Below are 25,036 nucleotides of genomic sequence, written 5' to 3'. Positions count from 1 at the left end.
TCTCCACTGTGAAAACTGATCATTTATTCCTACCCTTTGTTTCCAGTCTTTTAACCAGTTACTGATCCATGAGAGGACCTTCCCTTTTATCCCATGACTGCTTACTTTGCCTAAGAGCCTTTGGTGAGGGAGCTTGTTGAAAGCTTTCTGAAAGTCCAAGTACACTATATCCACTGTCACTCTAATCAACATGCTTGTTGACACTCTCAGAGAATTCTAATAGATTGTTGAAGCATGATTTCCCTTCACAAAAGCCATGTTGACTCTACCCCAGCAAATAGTGTTCATCTGTGTCTGATAATTCTGTTCTTTACTGTAGTTTCAGCCAGACTGCACAACCTATTCAGACTAACCAGAGTTACAGTTAAAAGCCAGGAAAGTTAACTTCCTTGTACATGTTAAAGTTTAGCAGCTGAAATGAGAACAAATTCCCAGGAAAACATGTGAAGTGGACAAAAGGCTTAAGAGTGACTACAGAGGTTTTTTAATATAACATTTTAAAAAAAATGGATGGATAGTTAGATATTTAAAATCAAATTAAGACTTTGGGTGTTAGCATTTGACACAAACTTTGAACTCTTTGAAATGTGCATCTCTTGCTAGTCTCTAAAGCCACTAGCTACTGCAATTCGGGTGACAGGTGGTTTGAGTGATGGCAACTTTTAGGTTCCTGTGGTTACTCTCTCCCTACACTTAAATCTGCCACAGCGTTCAACTACCTATTACCTGAAATCCATCTCTAAGCCATGGTAAGGCAGCGTAATAGCTCTGAGGCTGGAAAAGAAGAGCAAACTGGGATTTTCACTGGAAGTATAAAATAAACTATTGTTAGCTGTACTTCTCAGTGCTCATATTCATTTGACTTGCTAACCAAAGCCACTTGTAGTGTAACTGTATATCTGAGGCTAAGGTTGCAGAGAGAACTGGCCTGCTTTTGGGCTAGCGCTGGGCACACAGCTTCTTAAGATAGACTTCTCTAATTGTGTCTGGGTATCTTGTTTTCAAGACTTTTAGCAGGTATCTTGGTCTTTCCATCACCTTGGAAAAAGCAAAACATTCAGAAATGGGTTTTGGAAATGTTTTAAGGGAATGGAGTTGAGGTGCCCGCTTTTACATAACTACTCGTATGTCCCTTTGAGTGTATGTAGGACAATCTGATTACAGGCTGCAAATAGAAAATGCCTCTCTAAAGTGTGTCCTCTGACTTTAAACCGGTGTTGCATTGCAAGAGGCCGTGTCTACGCTATGGGCACTACAGAAGCATAACTATGGTGCTGAAGCTGTGCCGCTGTAATGCTGTAGCGTTGACACTTCCTATAGCAACAGAAGGGGTTTTACTGTCACTGTAGGTAATCCACCTTCACGAGCGGCAGTAGCTAGGTTGATGGAAGCACTCTTCCATCGACTTACCTGTGTCTACGCTGGAGGTTAGGTCTGTATAGGTTTGGCTCTCAGGGATGTGAGGATTTTCACACCTCTGAGCAGCATAGCTATGTTGATCTAAATTTTGTATATAGCCCAGGCCTGAGACAGCACAATCTCTTCAGATGCTAACCAGCATTACAGTTGAAAGCCAGGAAAGTTAACTTCCTTGTACACATTAAAGTTTAGTAGCTGAAAGGAGAACAGATTCCCAGGAAAACATGTGAAGTGAACAAAAGGCTTAAGAGTAACTACAGCAGTGTTAAATTTTGTTTAGCTTTTGTCAGAAGCTGTTTCATTTCTCAATTTACTCTTCTGGCACCATTCCACTTGGCGAAGGGTTGTGACTTTGCTGTGCCAGAAGCTATATTGACTGGAAATAGCCTGCTTTTCTGAGTGGAGCTATTGTCTTGAGAGGTTGTGTACTAAACAGTTTTCATCTACAGTGGATTCCTTTTCTAGTCCCAGGAAAAGAAATTATTGGCATCAGATTGCAGTTAGTGCTCCATTTTGTGCTTTCTCTGTTTATCCCTTTGTGTTAAAACTTCCTTAATTTAGTTCTTCTGCATCTGTTGATGGTCAGACTGGAAAGAAAAATCACAAGAAATGTGTGTTCCTAAGTTTTAAGTGCTGTCTGTAGCTAATAATTAGCAGAGACTCTTCACTGACTCTGTCGACTAGAAAGCTAAATTGTAATGCTGGGAAGAGACCTAGTTTTTCTAAAGACGGGCTCGCATGCTGATTCAACGTATTTGGAGTATGAATAGAGGCACACCAGCCTATTGCCTGCTGATTGACATTCAGTTGGTCTATTGTGGAGAAGTTAACAGTGGTCATTGGGAGCTGGGGAACAGGTTGGTTAGAGGCCATGGTTTAAAATACAGGGCGAGCCGAATCCTGCTTAAAGATGGCTTGGAACACTTCTGTAGAGATCTCTGCTGGACACTACTGTAAACTAACTTTGTTTTCTTTGTATAAACAAATATTCAGCTTCTTCCAGTTACGCTACATATGACTGCAATTCTTAATATTTAATTTTTCAAAATCAGTTTGCTTTTCAGATGATCCGAGAGGCCATATCTTGATTTGCAGTGATTTCAAATGCTTTATACTACCTGAGAGCTTGAATTCCCAGTCTGTAAACTGTCTAAAGCACTAATCTGACAGTTCACATATTGGCTGCTAAAATCATGTGGGGAAAGACTTTCAAAGCTGGTTAGTTGGTGAGATCAATGAATTTTCCCAAGTACTGTTCCTGAACTGGCAAGCAGAGAAAAAGAACATTGTACAGTATACTCCTGCCTGCTTAAGATATGAATGATGAACCCACCAGCAGAAACTAAAAATAGCATTTTGCAGTTGAACATCAGCAGAAAAATTGTTCAAGGCTAAAAAGCTCAGACTGGGAGGGCCAGGCCTCCTGGAGTCTGTTTCCAGTTCTGCCCCTTAGTTCATGTGACCTCGCGTAAGTCTCTTCACCCTCTCTGCCTGTGTCCTCAGCTGTAAAATGGGGTCAGTGTGGTAATCTAGCTCACCTGAGTGTTGTGTGGTTTCATGTACTGTATTAAAGCTTGTAAAGAATCTGACGTCTGATGAAAGGCACTAAATGTTTGAGTGTCGTGCAGAATGGATTTGTTCAGCGTGCATGTTAATTTAGACTGTAGTTGGATGTCCATTCACCTTCTGGAAAAGATGATAAAACCCCACCATTGCCGTACTTCCCCTATTGTCCCCTGTCAGCGTCGCCTAATGTACTTGTCGCTTACGGCAATGCTTATCCCTCCCTTTTACATCTTTTATATGCTTACACATGATAGGGCTTGGCTTTCCAGAGTGGCCAGGGAAGCTTCTCTCTCATACTGGAGACACCAATTGCTATTTTTGTTTAAAGTGTTATAGGGATTTTGAACATCCACAAGGGCCCTCATCAGACCCAGCCAGAGAGAATACTAATGTCTCTTTCAAAAGCTGACACAGCCAGCAGTATGGGCCACCTCGATCTATTTAGGCATAACTTGAGTCCCACATCCTTGTGGCTCAGAGGCATGACTGGGATCAGCTGAGCCATAATGGCTCTTTGCCTTATTTGTTCAGCTATTTCTGTAAGAGGGTTTCTCTGCTGTTTACTTGTTACTTTGAGCTCCTTCCTTATTTTTTTCTTCTGATAGATTTGTTCTCTGCTGAAAAACAGATGGGGGGCGGGGAAGGGTCATCTAGGTCAGAAAATGCAATGAAATATGTTTGTTCTGCTCTCCATTCCCCACTGGAAAGTGGATACATAACTGCTTATTCCTGTTTGTCGGGTGCTCTGCGACAGGCCAAGCTACAATCCGTTCCACCTTTCGCCTTTGAACAGGCAAAGACAACGATTGTTCTTCCTGTGTTGAGTATGAGCTTACAGTGGGGGGGGTCTCTGAAATATTTCCACAGGTCGCCTGAACTGGTGGGCTAACGTTGATCCCAGCTGTCAAAGGCTACTTCCTTTGGCGACGACCGGCGACGGGAACTGCCTGCTTCATGCTGCCTCCCTGGGTAAGACCTCAAAACAATTCATGGTGAAGTGAATAACAGTCATGACTGATCAGTTTTTGACACTGGGTATGAACAGATGCAGAGAAGTTTTGCAGGCACAACTTCCAACTGCTCACTTGATTTTTATCTCCTCCCTTAATAGCATAGCATGTTATAAAGGAAATAAAAGAGGGTCATGAACGGAGAGAAATAAAACTTGCCACATTTCAGAGAGGGAGATGATCTAAGAACAGGAGTAGGAGTCAGGAATTTGACTTCCAATCCTAGATTTGTAGTTTTGGGCACATCCCTTCAGATCTCTGTGCCTCCATTTTCCCACCTGCTTCACGGGAAGTTAACACACCCCTACACAGGGCCTTTCAAACCTTAGTCGTGTTGTTTCCTTCCTGAAAACCTACATAGTCCAGAATAACCTAGGATGGGACAGTGAATTCTGGTTTCTGCACCTGTCTGCCTTTTCTTGAACCCACCCCTAGAAGAGATTTACTCTTTCCTCAACAGCATTAGTCCTTGCAGGATGATGCAGGCTAAGCCTTTCATTTTTAATGGGCTTGGGGTTTTTTTAGGTTGAAGGATTTATATTGTCAGAGTAATGAGGTAGATATGCAGCTGTGGGGAAGCCATGGATGATTCTCTGAACTGGTGTTTCCAAGAAAGACTGAACTAAGAACAAAAGGGAATAAAAAGTTCCTATAGTGCCAACATCCCTACTTGAGAAGGATTAGTTCTGGTTTTGTTGTTGTTTTGTTTTTAAAGTGAAGCCTGGAGCATTTCCCCACTTTGTCCTAGTCCCATTATATTAAAACTCCTGGTTCTCCCCACCCCACTGCAGTGTCTCTATTTTTAGACATGGATTTCGGAACAAAATGTATGAAAGGTAAATATGTTCTCCCACTATGAAAGTGGTTTTTTGGTAGTAAATGAATATCCTTAGCACTATTTAGAACAGGGGTGGGCAAACCATGGCCCGGGTGCTGCATCTGGCCCTCCAGACATTTTAATCTGGCCCTCAAGCTCCAGATCGGGAACGGAGTCGAGGGCTTGTCCCGCTCCGCGCAGCTACCAGAAGCAGCAGCATGTACCCCTTCCGGCTCCTACGTGTAGGAGCAGCCAAGGGGCTCCACATGCTGCCTCTGCCCCAAGCACCTCCCTAGCAGCTCCCATTGGCCAGGAACCCTGGCAAAAGGGAGCTGCAGGGGCAGCACCTTTGCACAGGGCAGCACAGAGAGCTTCCTGGCCATGCCTCTGCATAGGAGCCAGAGGGGGTGACTTGCCGCTGCTTCTGGAAGCTGCTTGAGGTAAGCACCGCCTGGAGCCTGCACCTCTGATCCCCTCCTGCACCCCAACCCCCTGCCCCAGCCCTGGTCCCCCTCCAAACCCCTAGATCCCAGTCTGGAGCACCTCCTGCACTCCAAGCTCCCCATCCCCAGCACCATCCCAGAGCCCACACCCCCTACTGGAGCCCTCCCCCGCCACACCCCAATCCCTTGCTCCAGCCTGGAACCCCATCCCGCACCCTGAACTCCTCATTTCTGGCCGCACCACAGAGCTCTCACCCCCTCCTGCACCCCAATTTCATGAGCATTCATGGCCCACCATACAATTTCCGTACCCAGATCTGGCCCTTGGGCCAAAAAGTTTGCCCACCCCTGGTTTAGAAACCAGTAATGTTATGTTGAAATAATGTAGCTTGAGGTTTATAGTCAATCTTGCATAAAAATCAAAGTGTTAAATATTTTATCACCTTTGCGGTGAGACTTCAGATCTCAGGATAAGATTGTATGGACTTAATATGTGTGGCATGAACCGTGTCTGCCACCAAGATTTGCAAAAGCGAGCTGCTGAAGGCCTCTGAAGACTAGGGTTAATCACTGTGACTTCCGTAACTCCCTGAGAATAGGTGATATCTCTATAGGGTCAAATTAGCTGCAATTTTAATAACGGTGGACAGCTGTTGAAATTATGGGCTTTCAGATTGGGGTGGGACAAGCTAATAATAATAGTGAAGGAGAAAGCATGGATAATAAAGAACAGTAAAAGTCTTGCATCCCAAGGTTGCAGTGGACCAAAGGAACTTCAGTGCTGGGGAGTTGTATAAACAGGATCTTCTTCTGCTTTAGGGTAGCTTATCCTCTGGTGTTAATCCATTTTATGCAGAGAGAAAAGGATAGTCTAGTGGTATAGGGACCTAGCCTGGGCCTTCAGAGATCCAGGTTCAATTTCTTCTCTGCCCCAGACTTCCTGTGTGGCCCTCGGCAGCTCACGTAGTGTCGCAATGCCTCGGTTCTCCATCTGCAAGATGAAGCTAGTAGCAAGAATGCTGTGAGCATAAAGACATCGAAGATTGTGAGGTGCTCGAATTCAGCTGTGATGAGGGGCCAGATAAGCACCTAAGATACTAGAAGCTTGAGAATACTGGTCTCTACCCTTCCCTCTGGCAAAGCTTAATGTATCTGCAAAGGGAATTTTAATGAGCAGAACCACCCATTCCTTCCCCACACACTTGTAGTGTCGGGATGCTGCCTCCTGGGCTGGGACCATTTTAGAAGCCCAAGTTTTAGTTCTCAGTGATCTAATCTTCTGAGTATTGCTCTAATATTCTGAGGTTTCTGCAGTTAAGTCAACAGAAGTGGAATATTTCCTACATGGGACTGGTGCCGTTCATAATTAGTGAAGCTAGCCTTCCTCATGTAAATAGATGTGTATCCTGGCCCCTTGATTGATTTCAAGTAATTTATGGACACAATACTTTACTATCATTGAGATTTTTGGTATTTTAAATTAAAAGTGGCAACTTTAACTCGAATTCCCATATTTCTATGCTACAGAAAAATGCCGAACAGCTGTTGTTTTGTGGATAATCTAGGGGCTTGGGGTCAGGATTCCTGGGTTCAATTCCTAACTTTGTCACTGACTCTTGAGATGTCCTTAGGCAAGTCACTTTATCTACCTGCCTTGGTTTCCCCATCTGTAAAATGGGGATGCAGTAGAACCTCAGAGTTACGAACTGAGTGGTCAACCACACACCTCCATTGGAACCAGAAATATGCAATCAGGCAGCAGCAGAGACCCCCCCCAAAAAGCAAATAGAGTACAGTACTGTGTTAAACATAAATCACTAAAACAGAAAATTAAAAAATTTTTGACAAGGTAAGGAAATTTTCTGTGCTTGTTTCATTTAAATTAAGATAATTAAAAGCAGCATTTTTCTTCTGCATAGTAAACTTTTCAAAGCTGTATTAAGTCAGTGTTCAGTTGTGAACTTTTGAAAGAACAACCATCACGTTTTGTTCAGAGTTACGAACAACCTCCAGTCCCCCAAGGTGTTCGTAACTCTGAGGTTCTGCTGCACTTCCCTACTTCACAGGGCTGTTGCAATGCTTTAGTGTGACAAATTTCAGAAGGCAGAGGCTGGAGAAAGGCCAGTGGCAATTAATACTCCCCCCCACCCTTTCCCTCGTCCCCATGTAGGTATGTGGGGTTTCCACGATAGAGATCTCATGCTTCGCAAATCACTTTATACCTTAATGGATAAAGGTGTGGAAAGGGAAGCTCTCAAGCGGCGGTGGCGATGGCAACAAACACAGCAGAACAAAGAGGTAAGAGAAGGAATTAAGACTGAGTTCTTAGTTATGACTCGAGGAGGTGTGTCCAAGTAGAATTTTATATGGTTCTGGGAGCTGCTTCCTCTTTGGGTGAAAGCTTTGCTTTTTAAACATTTAATGTGAATTTTTGGCAAATCAGTAACGTACAGTGAATTGGCTCACTCCAAAGGGAAGTAACTATCCATTTTCAGTACAGTTGTGAAACTTTTAAAGAAATTCTTTTCATATGGTAAGAATGTTCTGTGGACTTATAGCTGTGTGATCAGTATTGGTGTACGTTGTTATTCCTGATGTGAGGTTCCCAAGTGAGATCCAGTGTAAACAGGATAATACAACGTTACTGAAAGCTCAGACTTTCCCGTGTTGTTACATTACAATTTGCTGCAGCCATTCCTGCTGTGCCTACATTAGGGATCACATCCTGTCACTACCAACAAAACAGTTCTTTCAAAGAAAAGAAATGCATCATACTCTGTGTAGGCTTCTCTTGTGATAAGATCAGAAGACACTTCTGTCTGAGCACTGTGTGGACTTTACCACCAAAAAAGGAAATTTGCGCACTCACCACATTAAAAGACCATTACAGATGTGACACTAGCCCAAGAAAGCAAGGACGTATGTTTGTCAGGGTGGAAAGTTACCAGATGTCCTTGAGTAGCTAGATAGAATGCCATTGTGTTTAGGTGCTAAAGAACACAGTAAGTTTTCCTTAGAGCTGTTTGGTTTTTTTTTTTAAAAAGGTAATTAATAAATAAGACTTTAATATTTTCTGCTTTAGAAAGAGAGCCATCCTTGTTAAAACTGAATATTTAAAAAACCAAATTGACCTTTCATCATTTAATGTTAAAAGCATAGGTTTCAGCACCTCATCAGTCTGTGGCATCTGAGTGCTGTAGACTGCCAGTAAAGCACAATTATCCTGTGTGCTTTAATCATAGAATATCAGGGTTGGAAGGGACCTCAGGAGGTTCTAGTCCAACCCCCTGCTCAAAACAGGACCAATCCCCAGACAGGTTTTGCCCCAGATCCCTAAATGGCCCCCTCAAGGATTGAACTCACAACCCTGGGTTTAGCATGCCACTGCTCAAACCACTGAGCTATCTGTCCTCTGCCCCCTGGAGCTCTAGTATTGTGAAAGACAGGCTCATGCTAGTCCCTTTGTTTGGAAGATCTGTCTGATTGTTCACCTGGTGACTGACTGACATTCCAGAGTTCAGGTGACGACTGCCACCAGTTCTTATGTTCATGAGTAAAAGCTCTAGTAGAATTGAGGAAGCATGTTATCCAACAAGCACAAACATTCTTTGGGTGTAGAGTAAGATACTAAAATAGCGTTGGTATCTCTGAGTGGAGTGACTTCATTTCAGTGGAAGTGTAACATCCATTTTGAAATATTAAAGGTGCAGTTGAACTGTTGACTTGTAAATTGGGGTTTGGATTAAAAAAGTTTTTAGTGGTGCAAGCTCCCCCCTCCTCCCCAAAATAAGCTTACTGTAATGAGATGTACATTGTAGATGCACAGTGAACTGTGCCAATCTGCAGAATGTAATCCTCTTCTCCCTCTTTACATGCTTAGATCAGCTGTGAAATACTTAACAATGTTGATTAAATTATATCATCATTATACTTCTGCGTGATCCCCTCCCTGAGACCAGCAGGGGCAGACATCGCTGCGTTGGTTACTCTTGGTTCACATTTTAAAGTATTTCATAAGACTAGTGGTTTAATTTCCTAAAACCGAAGCTCAGATTCTGGAGCACAAGATAGCAGAGAGGTGTGAATACACTATGCTCCCATGCAGTCCCCCATTCCAGTCCTGGGAAATGGGATTTCTGAAATCTGATTCAGTAAGTTTGGCATAAAGTCTTGTCTAGTCTGACTTTTTTTTGTTTTTTGTTTGGCGATGTGGTGGTTTCTGTTACTTTTTACCTTAAATTGTCCCTCTTTGTGGGCATGTTGGATGTTAAAATAGCAACATACCAGCTTCAGCCAAGAGGGCAGGTTGAAGATTCCTTATTCCCAAAATATAACTCTTACTGAATGATAGAATTCTGAAAACTACAGCTAATGAAAACATAGTAAAGGTGGCACCTGTGTAATGCTATTCACCAATAATCTTTTTAGATTATCAGCTTTTCAGGGCAAGGATTGTGCTTTCATGTGTTTTTTGCAGTGCTCAGCTCAATAGGGCACCAATCTCTTTTGGAAGACCACATTTCAGAATCGTTCTGTACATCATGTGAGACCAATCCTGTGCTCATAACTGAAATGAAATGAATAAATGAAAGCAATAAAGTAGTGTGTGCAGACTAAAACAAAAGTGAGACTGAAAATGTAAACTCAGTTTGATTGTAACACCTCGAAGAATCAATAATATCTGAAAATCTGCCCTTACATGTGGGACCTTTCTGGACACTTTGCTGCTGACTTTCTTGTTCAGTAGGAAGGGAAGGTAAATTGCTTTCTAAAGCAAAACCTGCATGTCTGCTAATCCAGTTATAATTTCCTGCTATCTTCTCTCATCAATAGGTTATGTAATCCTTAATGCTTAGAATCAAGATGCCTTCGGTGTAATATTGGGATATTTAAGTTTTATTCCAATTCTCTGGCTTTAAATATTTCTTCGTATTTCCAGTGCATCAGAAATGTATTATCTTTCACATGAACTGTAGATTCTGATTCTAACCGTATTATGTGTTCTGGTTACTTGATATATCTCCAGATCATATCACTGTACACCTTCTTTTGCATGAAAAATATTGGCAGCCTTTGCAAAATTCTGTAGAGAAATCAATGCTGGGGCAAATTAAAGCAACTTGCTTCGGCAAGTTGATAAACCCTTATTCTGTGTGGGTTTTTTGTTTTTTGTTTAGTCTGGCCTTGTTTACACAGAAGAGGAATGGCAAAAGGAATGGAATGAGCTAATCAAGCTTGCATCCAGCGAGCCCCGCATGCATTATGGTACAAACGGAGGCAACTGTGGAGGGTAGGTAGAAGACGGTTGTGTAAAGATGGCAGATGCCACAGGGGTTTTGCAGCCTAGTCATAATTCAGTAGGCTTTTGTTTTTCTTTTCCGTTGAGATGCCCTCACTTCGAAATCAAAATAGTTTAGTGGTCTCGTAAAACTCACTGGACACCATTGGTGTGTGACTTGCAGTAATTACTTGTGGGGGGCTCAGGACTGGGACCAGAAGGTGCTGCAGGCGCATCCCTACTTAAACGGTGAACATTGGGGCAAGGGGTCATCTTTTTATGGTGTGTATGTACAGGGTGAGCACAGTGGTCCATGATGGAGAGCCTCTTCAGTGCTACTGCCAGCAGTATCTCTCTGTGTATCCTGGTTCTAACCAGCACTTTGTCTCACTAAAACTTACCCACGTCTGACGAAGTGGGTATTCACCCATGAAAGCTTGTGCTCCAGTGCATCTGTTAGTCTATAAGGTGCCACAGGACTCTTCGTCACTTTTTACAGATCCAGACTAACACGGCTACCCCTCTGATACTTCACAAATACTAGCGACGGGCTTGTCTGGAACAAACATTTAGTCCGCAGCAAGCTGGGGTATGAATCTACGGTGTAAATGCACATCAGCAAGGTCTGCACAGACAGGCTGCGGCAGGCTAGTGCAGGTAGAGTCACACCCCAGCTTGTCATGAAAGAATTGTTTATGTAGGTGAGCCCTAAATCTAAAATATTTATCCTCACTCATGAGTAAGGCCCAGATGAATTAGTTGATGCCCTCTAGTGTTTGTACAATTCTCATTTATTGTCTGACCTCTCAGCCAGATGGCAGAGATGAAAGTAAAAATAGCCACACACCAAGTTTAACAAAGAAGAGGAAAGAAATTTAATCTTCTATGTATTTGTGTTCCCAAGGATTAATGTCTCTGCAAAGGCTACCATGAAATCCTTGTTACGTTCTGATGGTGGAGCACGCTTTCTCTTCACAGTACACACACAGCATTGGACAACTTTTAAGGAGGCGTTTTTCTCTATATGAGAGGGATCTTGTTGGCTCACAACTCGTGTTTGTGTAACCTTGTTCCAGCTTTCTTCTGCCTGGGAACACTGGGGCTTCAGAACGAGCACTGCAGCACCAGATGTGTTGATGCTCCAGGTGGCAGGGAAGTTCAGCAGCGCTACAGCCCTCTAATTGGTTTAGGGATTGGCTATCTGCCTCCATTTCCCATTTGAAAAACAGAAATAATATCCACCTTCTGAGATCCTTAGGATGAATAGCCCTTTAGAAGTGCCACGTCTTAGTATAACTGGAGATGAGTCATTGTCTTGGGGTTTGGATTTGGATCCATACTGGCCCAAAGTTCAAATCGGTCTAGTCCCTGCTTGCACCAATCTCTGATCTGATATTAATATGAGCTATGTGGATGTTTTATATATACTTTGTTCAGAGTCTGTTTGTAAAGCAAGTGATTTAAAGGTAAAAGGTGAAGGGCTGATCACATTTCTCCATTATTTCCAAAGAGTTGACAGCTCTGAAGAGCCAGTGTATGAGAGCCTGGAGGAATTCCATGTCTTTGTTCTTGCCCATGTGCTGAAGAGGCCTATTGTAGTAGTGGCAGACACTATGCTGCGAGACTCTGGGGGAGAAGGTAAGTCCCACAGATCTGCAGTTCTCTTCGCTCCACTGCCAAGCTGCTTTTATTACTTCAAACGTATGTGGTGCAATTTAGTGGAATGCTTCCTTCCGCCCTTCACTCAGTTCCACTGGGGCTTTTTGTGCCTTGAAATTGACAGGGAGAAAAGATGCATTGCTCTGGCTCTGGGTTATGCAGAGCTGCCGCAGTGAACCAGTTTGGTTCTGATGGAAGCTCTAAGGCATACCACAAACACCTTATAATATGAGGTCTCAAAGAAGGTATTGAGACAGCATGTACGTGTTGTTTTTTTCCAAATTCTTTGCCCCCATGTACTCCTGTGCAGAAGGGAAATTCCACTTCCCATGAACATAATTTTCCACTAGCAGACTTTTTCATTTCCTGTCAGAAAAGATGAATCAATTACTGATCTCGTGTGTATAAGTTTTGGGTTTTTATGGAGGAGAAAAGAAGGGTGCGTAGATAAATTTAATTCTGCAATTGTGCACCTCTGTTTTTATCCTTTCTAATGTGGTGTCTGTTACCTCCTCCCCGGTAAAATAATTTAGATAGATGGATCTGATGTGAAGGTGAAAGTTGTGGTGCAATAAGTTGGTTCAGTCTGTCAGAGATTTTAGCACAAATGGTTCTTAATAACCTATTCTGAAAAATAATGCACTATAAATTATTTTCAGCATTTGCTCCTATACCGTTTGGAGGCATCTATCTGCCCCTGGAGGTTCCAGCCAACAAATGTCATCGCTCTCCTTTGGTATTGGCATATGATCAAGCCCATTTTTCTGCACTAGTATCCATGGAGCAGAAGGAACCCACAAAAGATCAAGGTACCTCCATAAGGCTTCTGATCTTTGGTTTTCACCAATTAACACCCCAATACAAAAAAGTCTGGTTTTTTTTGTTTGTTTGTTTGTTTTTTGTTTTTTAATCCAGTAGACACAGGAAGAACACTGGAAATGGTTGCTTGTATCAAAAGGCTTGTCTTCATGGAACAGTCATGTGGACGATGGGGTGGGGGTGATTTCTAAAGAGCACTAATGTATTGCATGTTAATTGGTCCATGTAGACCTCGCTGGTGCGCATTAAAGGTTCCCTAGTCCGTTTTTAATGTGGTACTGTTTGAAACAGTGCTATGTTAAAGCACACTAGGGAATATTGCAAACAGATTACTCAGTACAGTATATACAAAGAGAGCCCTGGGAAAAAACTAATTTTTAGACATCGACGTAGAACTCAAAAATTGCCTAAAACACACCTCCACCATCCCCAAATTAAATTAATAAACCCTGAAAAACAAAATCTCTATTTATAGAACAAGACTGGTGACTTTAAGTCATGTGCAATAAGGCTGCCTGGTGGCCAATCTGAGAGATGCTACAGGTCCCAGGCCGTAGGCATGTTTTGGCATTACACAAGCCACCCGCAAAATTGACACCCTCCTCAGTAGTGTCAGTCAAAGGCTGAGCCAGAGAGACTGTGAATCGCTCTGACTGCAAAAGGTGACCCTCCCAGGATAGGGTTTGGACACTGGAGGGCTGGGTGATATGAAGGAAGCTTATTTTGTCCGTGCTGTACCTACTGTGTAGATAAACATTTGGCTTCACCCTCCAGAGCTTTTCACTAACGCTCTGTTCGCTTTCCAAAGAAAGTGATGCCCTGTAGAAATAGTAAATGGTGACTTGCCATTTCTGCTCTCCACGACCTCTGTCCAATTCCTCCTTGTTAGCCAGGCCTTTGTCAGTTCTGGCCCTAAACAGGCTGTGTCATTCCTCTTTCCATCGCAGCGGTGATCCCTCTGACTGACTCTGAACACAAACTGCTTCCTGTGCACTTCGCTGTGGATCCTGGGAAAGAATGGGAGTGGGACAGAGATGACACTGATAATGTCAAACTAGCAAGGTGAGTTCTCAGCTGGAAATTAAACTGCCGGACTGCAGCTGCTGTGTCGCTTAGCATCCCCCAGCTAATAACTGGAACTTTAATTACTAGCATCTTGTTTCAAACTTGTGCTTGGTGTGTGATAATCATCAGAGACGTAGCAGCCCTTTTTCAAATGCTATCAATTATTGTAAGGCCGTAGGACTCTGTGGGAAGAAGTATTTAAGATCAAAGTACTTCAGGTAGGAGCAGGTTTCTCTAGGTACGATATTATATGGAATACGTAACCTCTCTGAAGTTATAGATCGAGAGATAGTAGAAAACTTTCTAGCAATGTATTTTCAAGGGCCAATTGCTTTTTGACCAAATAGATATTTTTTTGAAAAATGGCTTTTTTTGTGGAGGGAAATGCTTATTTCCCAACCAGCTGTATTTAGATTTTTTTCTGTGATACCTGCTTCAGGAATAAGTGCACATCATGTACAAATGACTGGCCTTTAAACATTAATACAAAAATAATCCTGCATGCCAAATGCATACAGAGAAATAGTTTTGAATTTGGACATGTTTCACATGCAGTAATTTTAATTTTACGTAATTACAGTACAAAACAGTGTCTGATACTAAGGGTAAGTCTTCACTGCCGGCCGGATCGGCGGGCAGCGATCGATCCAGTAGAGAGTGATCTATTGCGTCTAGATTAGACACGATAAATCGATCCCCAAGCGCTCTCCCATCAGCTCCTGTACTCCAGCTCCATGGGAGGCGCAGGCAGAGTTGAAAGGGGAGCGGCAGTTGTCGACTCACTGCGGTGAAGATACCACAGTAAGTCCAACTGAGAATGTCAACTTCAGCTACGTGAATAACGTAGTTGAAGTTGCATAATTTAGATCGACCGCACCCCTGGTGTAGACCAAGCCTAAGAATCTCTTTGAGAACCTTGGAAGCTTACAGAAAACTCAATGGCACTAGTTAACTTTCTGCAGCTCAGTCTTGTGTCTATTCTTGCACAGGATTAAACAAGCCTTATTTTATTCAGTTCCAGAACTTCAAATGGGTTTATTATTAAAGGTCCCTCTACTGGACAAAATTAACTAACCTTTTGCTCTTTAAGATCCTTTAGGTGTGGTCAAGTGTCTTAACATTTTACAGTCTCGTAAACTTCAGCCAGTTAAGATAAGAGCTCTCCTGAATAATTGAAGGCATGATGTATTTGTTCTTCGACTTTGCACGTGCATGTTTGCTGTAACCTAATCCCTGCTTCCTCAGGATTCTTAAGTGATTTGTTAATTTCATAGGCATTTATCCCCTGGTATGCCAAAGAACAACAGAACTCCCCTGTCTGTGTAGGCAGGAACAGAACCATGATATGTCTGTGTGCAACTAAGGTTGAGTTAGAATGCTGGATGATGCTCAAATTTCTCTTGTATTGCTGCTACCTTTTAAAGGGACACCGACAAGATAGAAATTAGTATGCAGCAAATGTATGTGACCACTTCATTTTTTCAGCTTCAGTTAACTGAGATCATTGTGGCCAATATTAAACTGTTTTCTTTTATGGAAAGAATATGTAGCATTTGTTTGCTTCACGTTATGTAAAACCAGAAAAATGTAAATGAACTCCAAAGATACATTTATCTTTAAAGAGACAAGAAAATTACTGCCTTTTTTTGTTGATAAAACTGCTGATAAAACTAAAAATTTTAGCGCGTGGTCAGTTTTTTCCTTTCTGGTTCTCATGCACTGGTTTTGACCAAGTTTCCGGAACTGCAGAAGAATCTGAATTTAAAAAATTCAGTGAAATAACTTTTACAAATCTAGTGTGAACGGAAGTGTGTTTTTCAGAAATTCCTTTTACACAAACCCTGAATATGGGGCTTAAATTAAGCTGATTTGTCCAGTTAACATTTTACATAAATGCTAGTCATATAAGGAGGAAATTCGTATTAAAAAAAGTACATGTATCACTCCAAAATGGTAGTTCTCAAACTTTTATGCTGGTGACCCCTTTCACATAGCATACCTCTGAGTGCGACGCTGCCCCCCCGTATAAATTAAAAACACTTTTTATATTTTAAACACCGTTATAAATGCTGGAGGCAAAGCGAGGTTGGGAGTAGAAGATGACAGCTCGCGACTCCCCAGGTAATAACATCATGACTCCCTGAGGGTTCCCGACTGCCAGTTTGAGAACCCCTGCTCCAAAATATCTTTTGATCCAGTTATTACATTATAAAAATTAGCAAGCAAGTTTTAATAGAAGAAAAAGGCAATTAAAATGTAATTAAATCTCCACATATGGAAAATCGAACCGCAGTTACTAAAATGATCCTGGATTGTAACTTTGTTTCATTTTTTTTTTTTTTTTTTTTTCCCCAGTGTGACATTATCGTTGGAAGCAAAACTACATTTGCTGCACAGTTACATGAATGTTAAATGGATCACCTTGCCCTGTGAAATGCAGGTAAAGAAACAGGAAATATTTTACTCCTTTGAACACAGTTATGCTTCCTTCCCACAGAGGACTAGACGGGGGATGGACCTTTGCTTTCATTCTTGTACATTTCTTTAACCTGCCATTAGAAGGCCTGGCTGTCCTCGTTTTGGTCAGAAAGAGCAGAGAAATGCTGTGCAGATGGACCTCTTGGATTCTGTGCACGCGTTAGTAATAGTTTACATTCAATGTTAAAGCTCAAAATACACAGAGCCGATAATTCAACCTACTGCACTACACCGCCTGGGAGGACAGATAGCTCAGTGGTTTGAGCAGTGGCCTGCTAAACCCAGGGTTGTGAGTTCAATCCTTGAGGGGGTCATTTAGAGATCTGGGGCAAAAATCTGTCTGGGGATTGATCCTGCATTGAGCAGGGGGTTGGACTAGAACCTCCTGAGGTCCCTCCCAGCCCTAATATTCTATGTTCTGTACACTGCTGGATCTGGACACTTGCTTTCCAGCTGCCAGAAAGTGAATCAAGATATTAAGGTGCTTCAGCTGTAACTTCAGGGCCTTAAACCTTAAGGGATCATATGTAGTGTTCAGCATACTTCAGAAATCCCCATGCTGTCATCTTGCCAAGATACAACAGCTGTATTAACAGTGAAAACATGGCTTAAATTCTTCCAGATTCATAGATATTTTTTTAAAAGGAAGTTATGGGGTTGGTAATTCAGGACCTGGAATGACTCCTCCAAATTCCATGTGAATTGTTAAATTTCAGTTTGGATCATTTCAAAGAACAAGATGCTGCCAAGGTGTGGGTCTGTATGGAAAAAGCTCAAACGATTGCATTTAAAAGTAATGGTTTTCCTTCTGTCACACCTCTGCTCCCTGTCCATCATAGATTGCCCACAATACTTGAGTCTAAATCCTCACCTGCCATGATGGCCCCAGGTCATTACAAGTAGATAACATTAGTGAACTATGAGGGTATAGTGTCCCCTAGTGAAATGGGCCCCAGGTCTGAGCTTGAGCAATATCTACCATTTTATTGCGGTGTCTTCTTGATTGTGTCAAGTATCAGAGGGGTAACCGTGTTAGTCTGGATCAGTAAAAAGTGACAGAGTCTCCTGTGGCACCTTATAGACTAACAGAAGTATTGGAGCATGAGCTTTCGTGGGTGAATACCCACTTGGTCAGATGCACGTGGTGATCCTTGATTGTGGTTACTACTTCCAGAATCCCAGCGTTCAAACGGTGGCTCCTGTATCCCATACAGACACACTCACTATACTCCTGGGTTGTTTTATTAGGTGGGCTACATACATTCCTGCATTGGTCTTTTGTGGTGACCTTCCTTGCATCCCCTTTGTAGCTTGCCAGAAGGAGATCGGTCACCCCGGTAGAGAGCTCTGACATCTCTAGTTAAAGTCTTGCTTTCCCCCATTTAAATCTTGCACTAAGGTGATGCATCTGCGGAGCCTAATTTGTAGATATATCAGGGTGGTATTTTAACTGAGCAGGGGCATGCTATGGAGCAGACAGTGATGTACATGCAGCCTTGAGGCTCATCATGCTTCTCTGCAGCTCCTGTCTGCGGCTTTTGGGAGAGCCAGCTTTGGTGTGAAGAAGGCTCCCCCTGGTGTGTGTTTAGGCCTTTCTTGTGAGCACCTGTGTGCTGCATCCACTCAGAATTTGGCCTGAAGACCATAAGTGCTGAACTAATTGTCTTTCTCTAATGGTTGCTTTCTTTGTCCTTAGGCCCCGCTAGCCCAGCCAGAATCCCCTACTGCTTCCGCCGGAGATGATGCCCGCTCAGCGGCGGAATCTGGGGAGTCTGACAAGGAATCTGTCTGCAGCAGTACCACCAGCAACGGTGGCAGTAAGAGCAGCAAGGACAGGGAGAAAGAGAAGCCAAAGAGAGACCGAGAAAAGGACAAAGACAAGGAGAAGGAGAAGAAACGGGCTGACTCGGTTGCTAATAAGCTGGGCAGCTTTGGCAAGACTTTGGGAAGTAAGCTAAAGAAGAACATGGGTGGCTTGATGCACAGTAAAACCGTCAAAGGAGGCGTCAGCAACGGGCAGGGGGAAGCCTTGGAGAAGAAGAAGAAAGGATCCTTAAAGTCAACGAAAGGCAGCAAAGAAGATACTTCCCAAGGGGATTTGTCGGTCTCTGCTGAGAAAACCTGCCCAGGCCAAGGGACCGCAGAGAAGCAGTCTGATCCCTATAAATACAGCAGTGATGTGAAGCTTAGCCTGAGCATCCTGCGAGCCGCCATGCAGGGCGAGCGGAAGTTTATCTTCGCTGGCCACCTCAAGACCAGCAACCGGCACCAGTACCAGGAAGAGATGATTGAGAGGTACCTTTCTGACGCTGAGGAGCGCTTCTTGGCCGAGCAGAAGCAGAAGGAAGTGGAGAAGAAAGCCTTTGCGAATGGCTCCGCTGCCAAGAAGCTGGAGCCGGAGGCTAATCTTCACAAAAGCGAGGATGTGCTACTGAATCCATCCCACCCCCAGTTGCCTCCTAGTTACAGCATCCAGACCTCGGAGCATGCCATAGGCACTAAAATGACAGCTTTTCCTTCCAGCTACTCAGGGGTCTTCACCATTCCCCGGCCCGCTGTGGTCAACTGTGTAGAAGGCGCGCATCCCCCCAGCTATCAAGATACCCGGAGGCAGGTAGCCGGTGGGTCCTGCAGCAGCCTTCCTCCCTATGCTACCTTACCCAGACATTGCACTCAGGGGCGGCCTCACACATACCAAACCAGCCCTTCCCACCTGGGAAGGTTCTCCCCAACAGAGATGGATGTACCCCCAAATTACCCCGTTGAGTGCGACAGCCCTACCTGCGCGCCATCCCACAGCAATGGCTCCAGGGAACCCCTAGAGCAGGACAGCTTGCAGAAGGGAGCGAACGGGGACAAAAGCAAAAGCCGAATACTTTATAATGTTCAGCAGACCAAATGCAAGCAGCCGAACTGCAGTTTTTACGGGCATCCGGAAACTGGGAATTTCTGCTCCTGCTGTTACAAAGAGGAACTGAAACGCAAAGAAAGGGAACGAGAAGCACTGATACACAGGTTCTGAAGAGTCTGGCTTACACTGACATTTGGACCCAGGAAGTATGGGGAATGCAATAATCTTTTTTTCCATGCTCCTCTCTCCCTCTTCGCAGGAGGGTGGGGATGGCTGGCCGGCTGGGTGGCAAATGTGATCCCACTACAGTGTTATAGTGGTGATCCATTTAAAACGAGGGGGGTGGGGGGAACAAACCTTACCTTCCAGGAGACTCTGAAAGAGAGAGGGGGATGCTATCAAACAGGTTTCTTCTGGCAAAGGGTGACTAAGATTAGCAAGCCCCTGTAGGAGGCATGGTTGGGTCAGAGCACATGGTGAAGCAGGGAGTAAGACACCAGGTTCTTATCAAATGATCAAATCAAAAAGACCAAAGCTTTAAGTGAAGGCAGGTGGAGAATACCGTGACTCTGTCCTTTTAGTTGGATTCCAACTTAAACTAATTTAAAATAGCTTTTCAGAGGAGTTAGCAAAACAGCCCAGCAATTTTAGTTGAAATATCATGGACCTTTTTTAATAAGAGATTTTAACATTGTTTTTATTCTTTGCTGGTACTGAAAAGAATTGAAAGTTGGAAATGGACTGTTTCAGGGTAGTGGCTCTGAGGGGGGCCGTCTCCTCAAGACCCATCTCCATCAGATGTCTTCTGAGCTTGCCTCTTAGCAGGAGGTTCAGGACTCTAACCTTTAGATGGGCTTGTCTATATTTTTTAAATTTTATTTTTCAACTTTTTGTGGGGGTGGGAGGGCAGCAATACCGAGTGTTTGCATTTTCTTACAGAAGTACTGTGCAAAACCGTTCTGTTACTGATACAGTCAAACCTACTTAGTAAGAATCAATGTGAAAATGAAGTCGGTGTCTCCACCCAGCAATAACCATCAGCGTGGAGAAGTCGAAGTAGAGAGGACGTGTCAAGCGCCCTGCAGCGCTGGAAGCTAAATCTATACCAGTTTGCTGCTATTTTAACACACACACGCACTCACACTCTTTCTTTCTCTCTAACTTGGTTTTTCTACTTGCGCAAGCTGTTTCTATACTACCTCTGTTCTGCTGAATAGCATTAATTTGGCTCTATTTTATTGAGCCATAGCTCACTTTTGAACAATGGGGAATAAAGATATTTTTTGATACCAGGGCGAAAGGAGCTGTGACAAGTAAAGCAGAGCTATGACAGAATTTTTAACACACTTTTATTACATAGTCCACAACTTTCCCTCCCCACCTTCCCTGAGTCTCCTGCAGCATTAGGGTGGTCATAACTTTAGCACTGCAGTGTTTGCACAGACATTTGTAACTGTAGAAACCAAACTGGAGCTGTCCTCATTCCAGTCTTGTACAGAGCAGGATCGAACATTTGAAATAAAATATGAATCATAGTGACAAATTTAAAAGCTTTACAACATCTCCTTTTTGGGTTAAGAAGGTGTAACTGTGCAATTATTTTCGATTTGAAGTCTGTCCATCGTCCTTAACTTGGGGGGAGGGAAGGATCAGCAAAGAAGGTGAAAGTATACTTCTACTGGAAAATGACCTTCGAGCCTTATTCTCATCTACACACAGGCTGTGTCTGAACACACAAATTGTGTTTTAAAGCACTGATTGATGCCTTGTCTATAGGGAAAAGTTGGACCGGTTTAACTCAAGATGTGCTTTTAAAATAGATGGACTCTCTTCCAGTGAGGAATCCGCTTAAGCTAAACTGAAAGAAGCTGCTCTTAAACCAAAGTAAGTGTCCACCCAGGAGTTTGCACTAGCATAACTAAATTGGTTTGTTAAACCAGTGTAACTTTCTTGTGTAGATAAGGTTTTATTTAAAATGGTGCCAACCCCCTGTGGATATTTTGGCTGGAATGCTTTATTTCTGTTTAGCTTAAACTTCTTTCTAACTGATTGAAGTTAGAAGCCAGGTGACTGTTGATAGGAGTGTCCACTTGGCCTCTTCCACTGGTTTCACTAAATTGATTTTAAATCGCACCTTTTAATTAAACTGGTGCTGCTTTGTGTTTAGACAATCAGAAGCCCCTGTACACAGCTGTAGGGTAACTGTAATGGATGGATACCACTTGACACTACTAGAGTGGTATATCTGAGCCTGAGTGTACTAGAGGAATGCCCCAGGTGTTTAGTTTGAGTGTTATATGTTCATCGTGTTCCCTGGCTGCTTTTTTCTTTCCCAGGAACCAAAACATCAGCTCCACATTTCCTACGCTGATAAAACATCAGCCTGCCGTCTTGTGTCCTTTTCTAAGCGGGGATTCGTCTCCCGTTCTGGGCTGATTCCAGTATGCTATCAGCGTTGTTCCAGCCAGACCAAACTGATGAAAGAACAGTGGCTGTTCTCCCTGCTGTCAGGGAAACGAGTCTGCAGCATGCTTCAGGAGAAAGATGTAAGCCAAGGGTTTTCAAAAGTGCCTAGTGATTTTTGGGCACCCAGCTAAGGCCTCATTCTCAGAAGCACTTTCTCAAAGTCAGACTCCTCTAAGGTGTCTGAAGTTGGGCCAAGACTTGAGACCCAAAAGCACTAGGTGTGTCAGAAAATCTTATCCATACAGAGTAAATTGAAATTAACCAACCGGTTTTAGGGCAGCTTCACTTATCTTGTAGGCTGACTTCCACACACGCAATACTAGTTAAAAATAACAGACTAACTAGGAAGAGGCAAGCTAGAAACACTGAATCAATTCACTCGTCTAAAAGAAATTCATTGGAAATCGCTTGAGCTTTTGCTACAAAGATTCACTGCTCTTTATTCTTTTTAAAAACAGCTTAGCTGGGTGCTTTAATTCTGCAGTGGCAACTTTCACTGACAGTATATTCTTATTAATGAAGTTTGACTGTATTGTCATCCCTCTCTGAAGACCATTTGAACCCAGCTTGCTGTACTGTGGTGTGAATGTAAACCTGTACATAGTGGATAGGAGTCTGAAAGCGTGAAAGAGAAACACAAAGTCAGACTCTCATATGCCAGGATCCGATTGCTCAGTAGTTTGGCAAAGAGATGGTGGATGTTTAGCAGGTGAAGGGCAAGTTTCCTCAAATATTTGTTCTCCCATTTAACCCAGCTCTGCAATTTTTGCACAAGAAGAACTCCCCTGAACTACTCTGGGAGCTGAGACTGCAGGATGGGGCCCTGACCACAGGCTGCTGTGTGGTCCGTTATTAGACAGACAGGTTTCAGTAGGATCTTACCCTCGCAGTCAGTTTCTGGCATTTACTTGTCTGACATTTTTTATTGCAGTTTAGGTCTAGTTCATAGTTGTTGTTTTTTTAAAGCAAAAAAGAAAAATTTGAACTTCAAACAAAGTTAAGTTTCCAGTAAAAAAAAATTTGAAGAGTATTTTTTCTATAAAGTACAGAGTTTCAACTGTTACCCTGAGCATAACTGATTGCAAAGCTTTCCCGCCTTAATTATGTCATAATGAATTGACTAGAGAGGTATCGATTTAATTTCTTTAGAGCTCCTAGGATTTTTTCAGGTCATTTGTTTCCTTATAGTGAAAATATTTTTTATTTTTTTTTTTTGAAAAAGGGATGATTAAATATAAATTTTATATTTATTGAAAGACAGTATTAACCATCAGTTTTCCTTTGCATAAACATACTGAATCAATTGCTCACGGAGCATTAAACTTCCTGTGGTGGGGCTGAGTATTTTACGGTACTTTATTTTTTTAAAGGGGACGGGAGTGGGTTGGGAGGGCGGGAGGAAGAGCAGTGTGGACTCCAAAGCACCTTTGTTTTACAATGAGCACCAAACGTTCCACTCTTCTGAGAACCAAACGGGAGGGGGCTTTTCCCTTTCTGTGCTGGCCCGGCAGGATTCCCACAGTTACTAGTGGGGATGATGCACACGCTCCAGAGGCAGAACAGGCTCCTGGAGAACTTGCATAAGAAATGGAGAAAGGGGATGATGCCATTTGATTTGGTCTTAAAACAAGTGCACTTAGTGGTGCAGTTGGAAGAAACTTTGCTTGCTGTTGAGACCTAGATATTCCTGTGCAGCCTCTTATTCTGCACTGTCCTGGCTCCTGAGAGATACACTAGAGGCTTTTTTTTATAGGTTAAAATATTTAATGAGCCATTATAGAGCATTTTAACTGTCTTACACCTTTGTTTTACACTCCAGCTCAGTTGCAGGGAAAACACCATAGGATACATCATTATAGTTTTTCACCTACTAGACTTTAATTCTACAAGCCCTGCTGCATCATTTGATTTTAAAGAGCAACTTTTAGAGCCATGGATCTGATTAGCAGGCCTGGAGAATCTCCATAGAAAGGTTTAGCACATGGTCTGGTTTTCACCAGTCATGAGAGACGGGACCTGAATTAATTCTTCAATTGCTTATTGACAAACTTTTTTTATTTAAATATTGGGTTGGCAACTTTTTACTCTAGTTTAAATGCACTGCTGTAATGAACACTAGATGGCGCTTTGTAATCGGTCTTATTACATGGTATACTTTCATTTATGCTACCATAGATTTCACTGACCAATAAAAAGAAAAGTTCAACTAACAACCGCGGAGGAGCAGCTGTGGCTGTTTTGTCTGCTTCTTTCTTGGATTGCTAAAACCAGATCTCAGGGATGCAACTTTGCAACTACACAAACCAAACAGCCTGGGTATGTGATTGATTATTGATTTTGCAGGAGAGCCCTAGTTATGCTTCAAAGAGTCCTGTGGCACCTTGTAGACTAACAGACGTATTGGAGCATAGCTTTCGTGGGTAAATACTCACTTCATCAGATGCTTTTTACAGATCCAGACTAACACGGCTACCCCTCTGATACTAGTCATGCCTGGCGCTCTACGAACAGAACAAAAAGATAGTCCTCCTGACCCAATGAGCTGACAGTGTGGAGGGCTGTCAACCTCTTGCATAAGGAAGGCCATGATCTATCTAGCTCACTATATTGTCTTCTGACAGTGGCCAGTGTCAGAGGAAGTGAACAGAAAAGGGCAATTTATCAAGTGATCCATTCTGTCATCCACTCCCAGCTTCTGGCAGTCAGAGGTTTAGGGACATCCAGGAAATGAAGTTGAATCTCTGACCTTCTTGGCTAATAGCCATTGATGGACTTGTCCTCAACAAATTTATCTAATTCTTTTTGGAACCAAGTTACACTTTTGGGCTTCACAACATCCCCTGCAACGAATTCCACAGGTTGACTGTGTGTTGTGTGAAGAAGTACTTTCTTCTGTTTGTTTTAAACGTGCTGCCTATTAATCTCATTGGGTGATCCATAGTTCTATGTTATGTAAAGGAGTAAATAATACTTCCTTATTGACTTGCTCCACACCATTCATGATTTTATAAACCTCTGTCATGTCCCACCTTAGTCATCATCTATTTTCTAAGCTGAACAGTCGCTTTTTAATCTCATGTGGAACCTGTTCCTTACGTATAATCATTTTTGTTGCCCTTCTCTGTACCTGTTCCCATCTCAAAAGAGAGAATTGGGTGACCAGAA

At 42.8% G+C, this 25,036-nt stretch overlaps 1 protein-coding gene across 1 annotated transcript in view; it reads left to right on the top strand.

Moving 5' to 3' along the window:
* OTUD7B (OTU deubiquitinase 7B) overlaps positions 1-24,097 on the top strand; it is a 71,964-nt gene extending 47,867 nt beyond the window's left edge. Inside the window, exons 5-12 of the mRNA XM_032792208.2 lie at positions 3,853-3,954; positions 7,426-7,553; positions 10,433-10,545; positions 12,044-12,171; positions 12,852-13,001; positions 13,959-14,073; positions 16,432-16,516; positions 18,251-24,097. Of these exons, the coding sequence (XP_032648099.1) occupies positions 3,853-3,954; positions 7,426-7,553; positions 10,433-10,545; positions 12,044-12,171; positions 12,852-13,001; positions 13,959-14,073; positions 16,432-16,516; positions 18,251-19,576 (2,147 nt within the window). The 3' untranslated portion in view covers positions 19,577-24,097. The remainder of the gene's footprint in view (positions 1-3,852; positions 3,955-7,425; positions 7,554-10,432; positions 10,546-12,043; positions 12,172-12,851; positions 13,002-13,958; positions 14,074-16,431; positions 16,517-18,250) is intronic.
* The last annotated feature ends 939 nt before the right edge of the window (positions 24,098-25,036 follow it).

This window comes from Chelonoidis abingdonii, chromosome 11, assembly GCF_003597395.2.
Source record: "Chelonoidis abingdonii isolate Lonesome George chromosome 11, CheloAbing_2.0, whole genome shotgun sequence".
Taxonomy (NCBI): domain Eukaryota; kingdom Metazoa; phylum Chordata; order Testudines; family Testudinidae; genus Chelonoidis; species Chelonoidis abingdonii.
The sequence above is the reverse complement of the archived record's forward strand: the minus strand, read 5'-3'. Positions and strand labels throughout refer to the sequence as shown.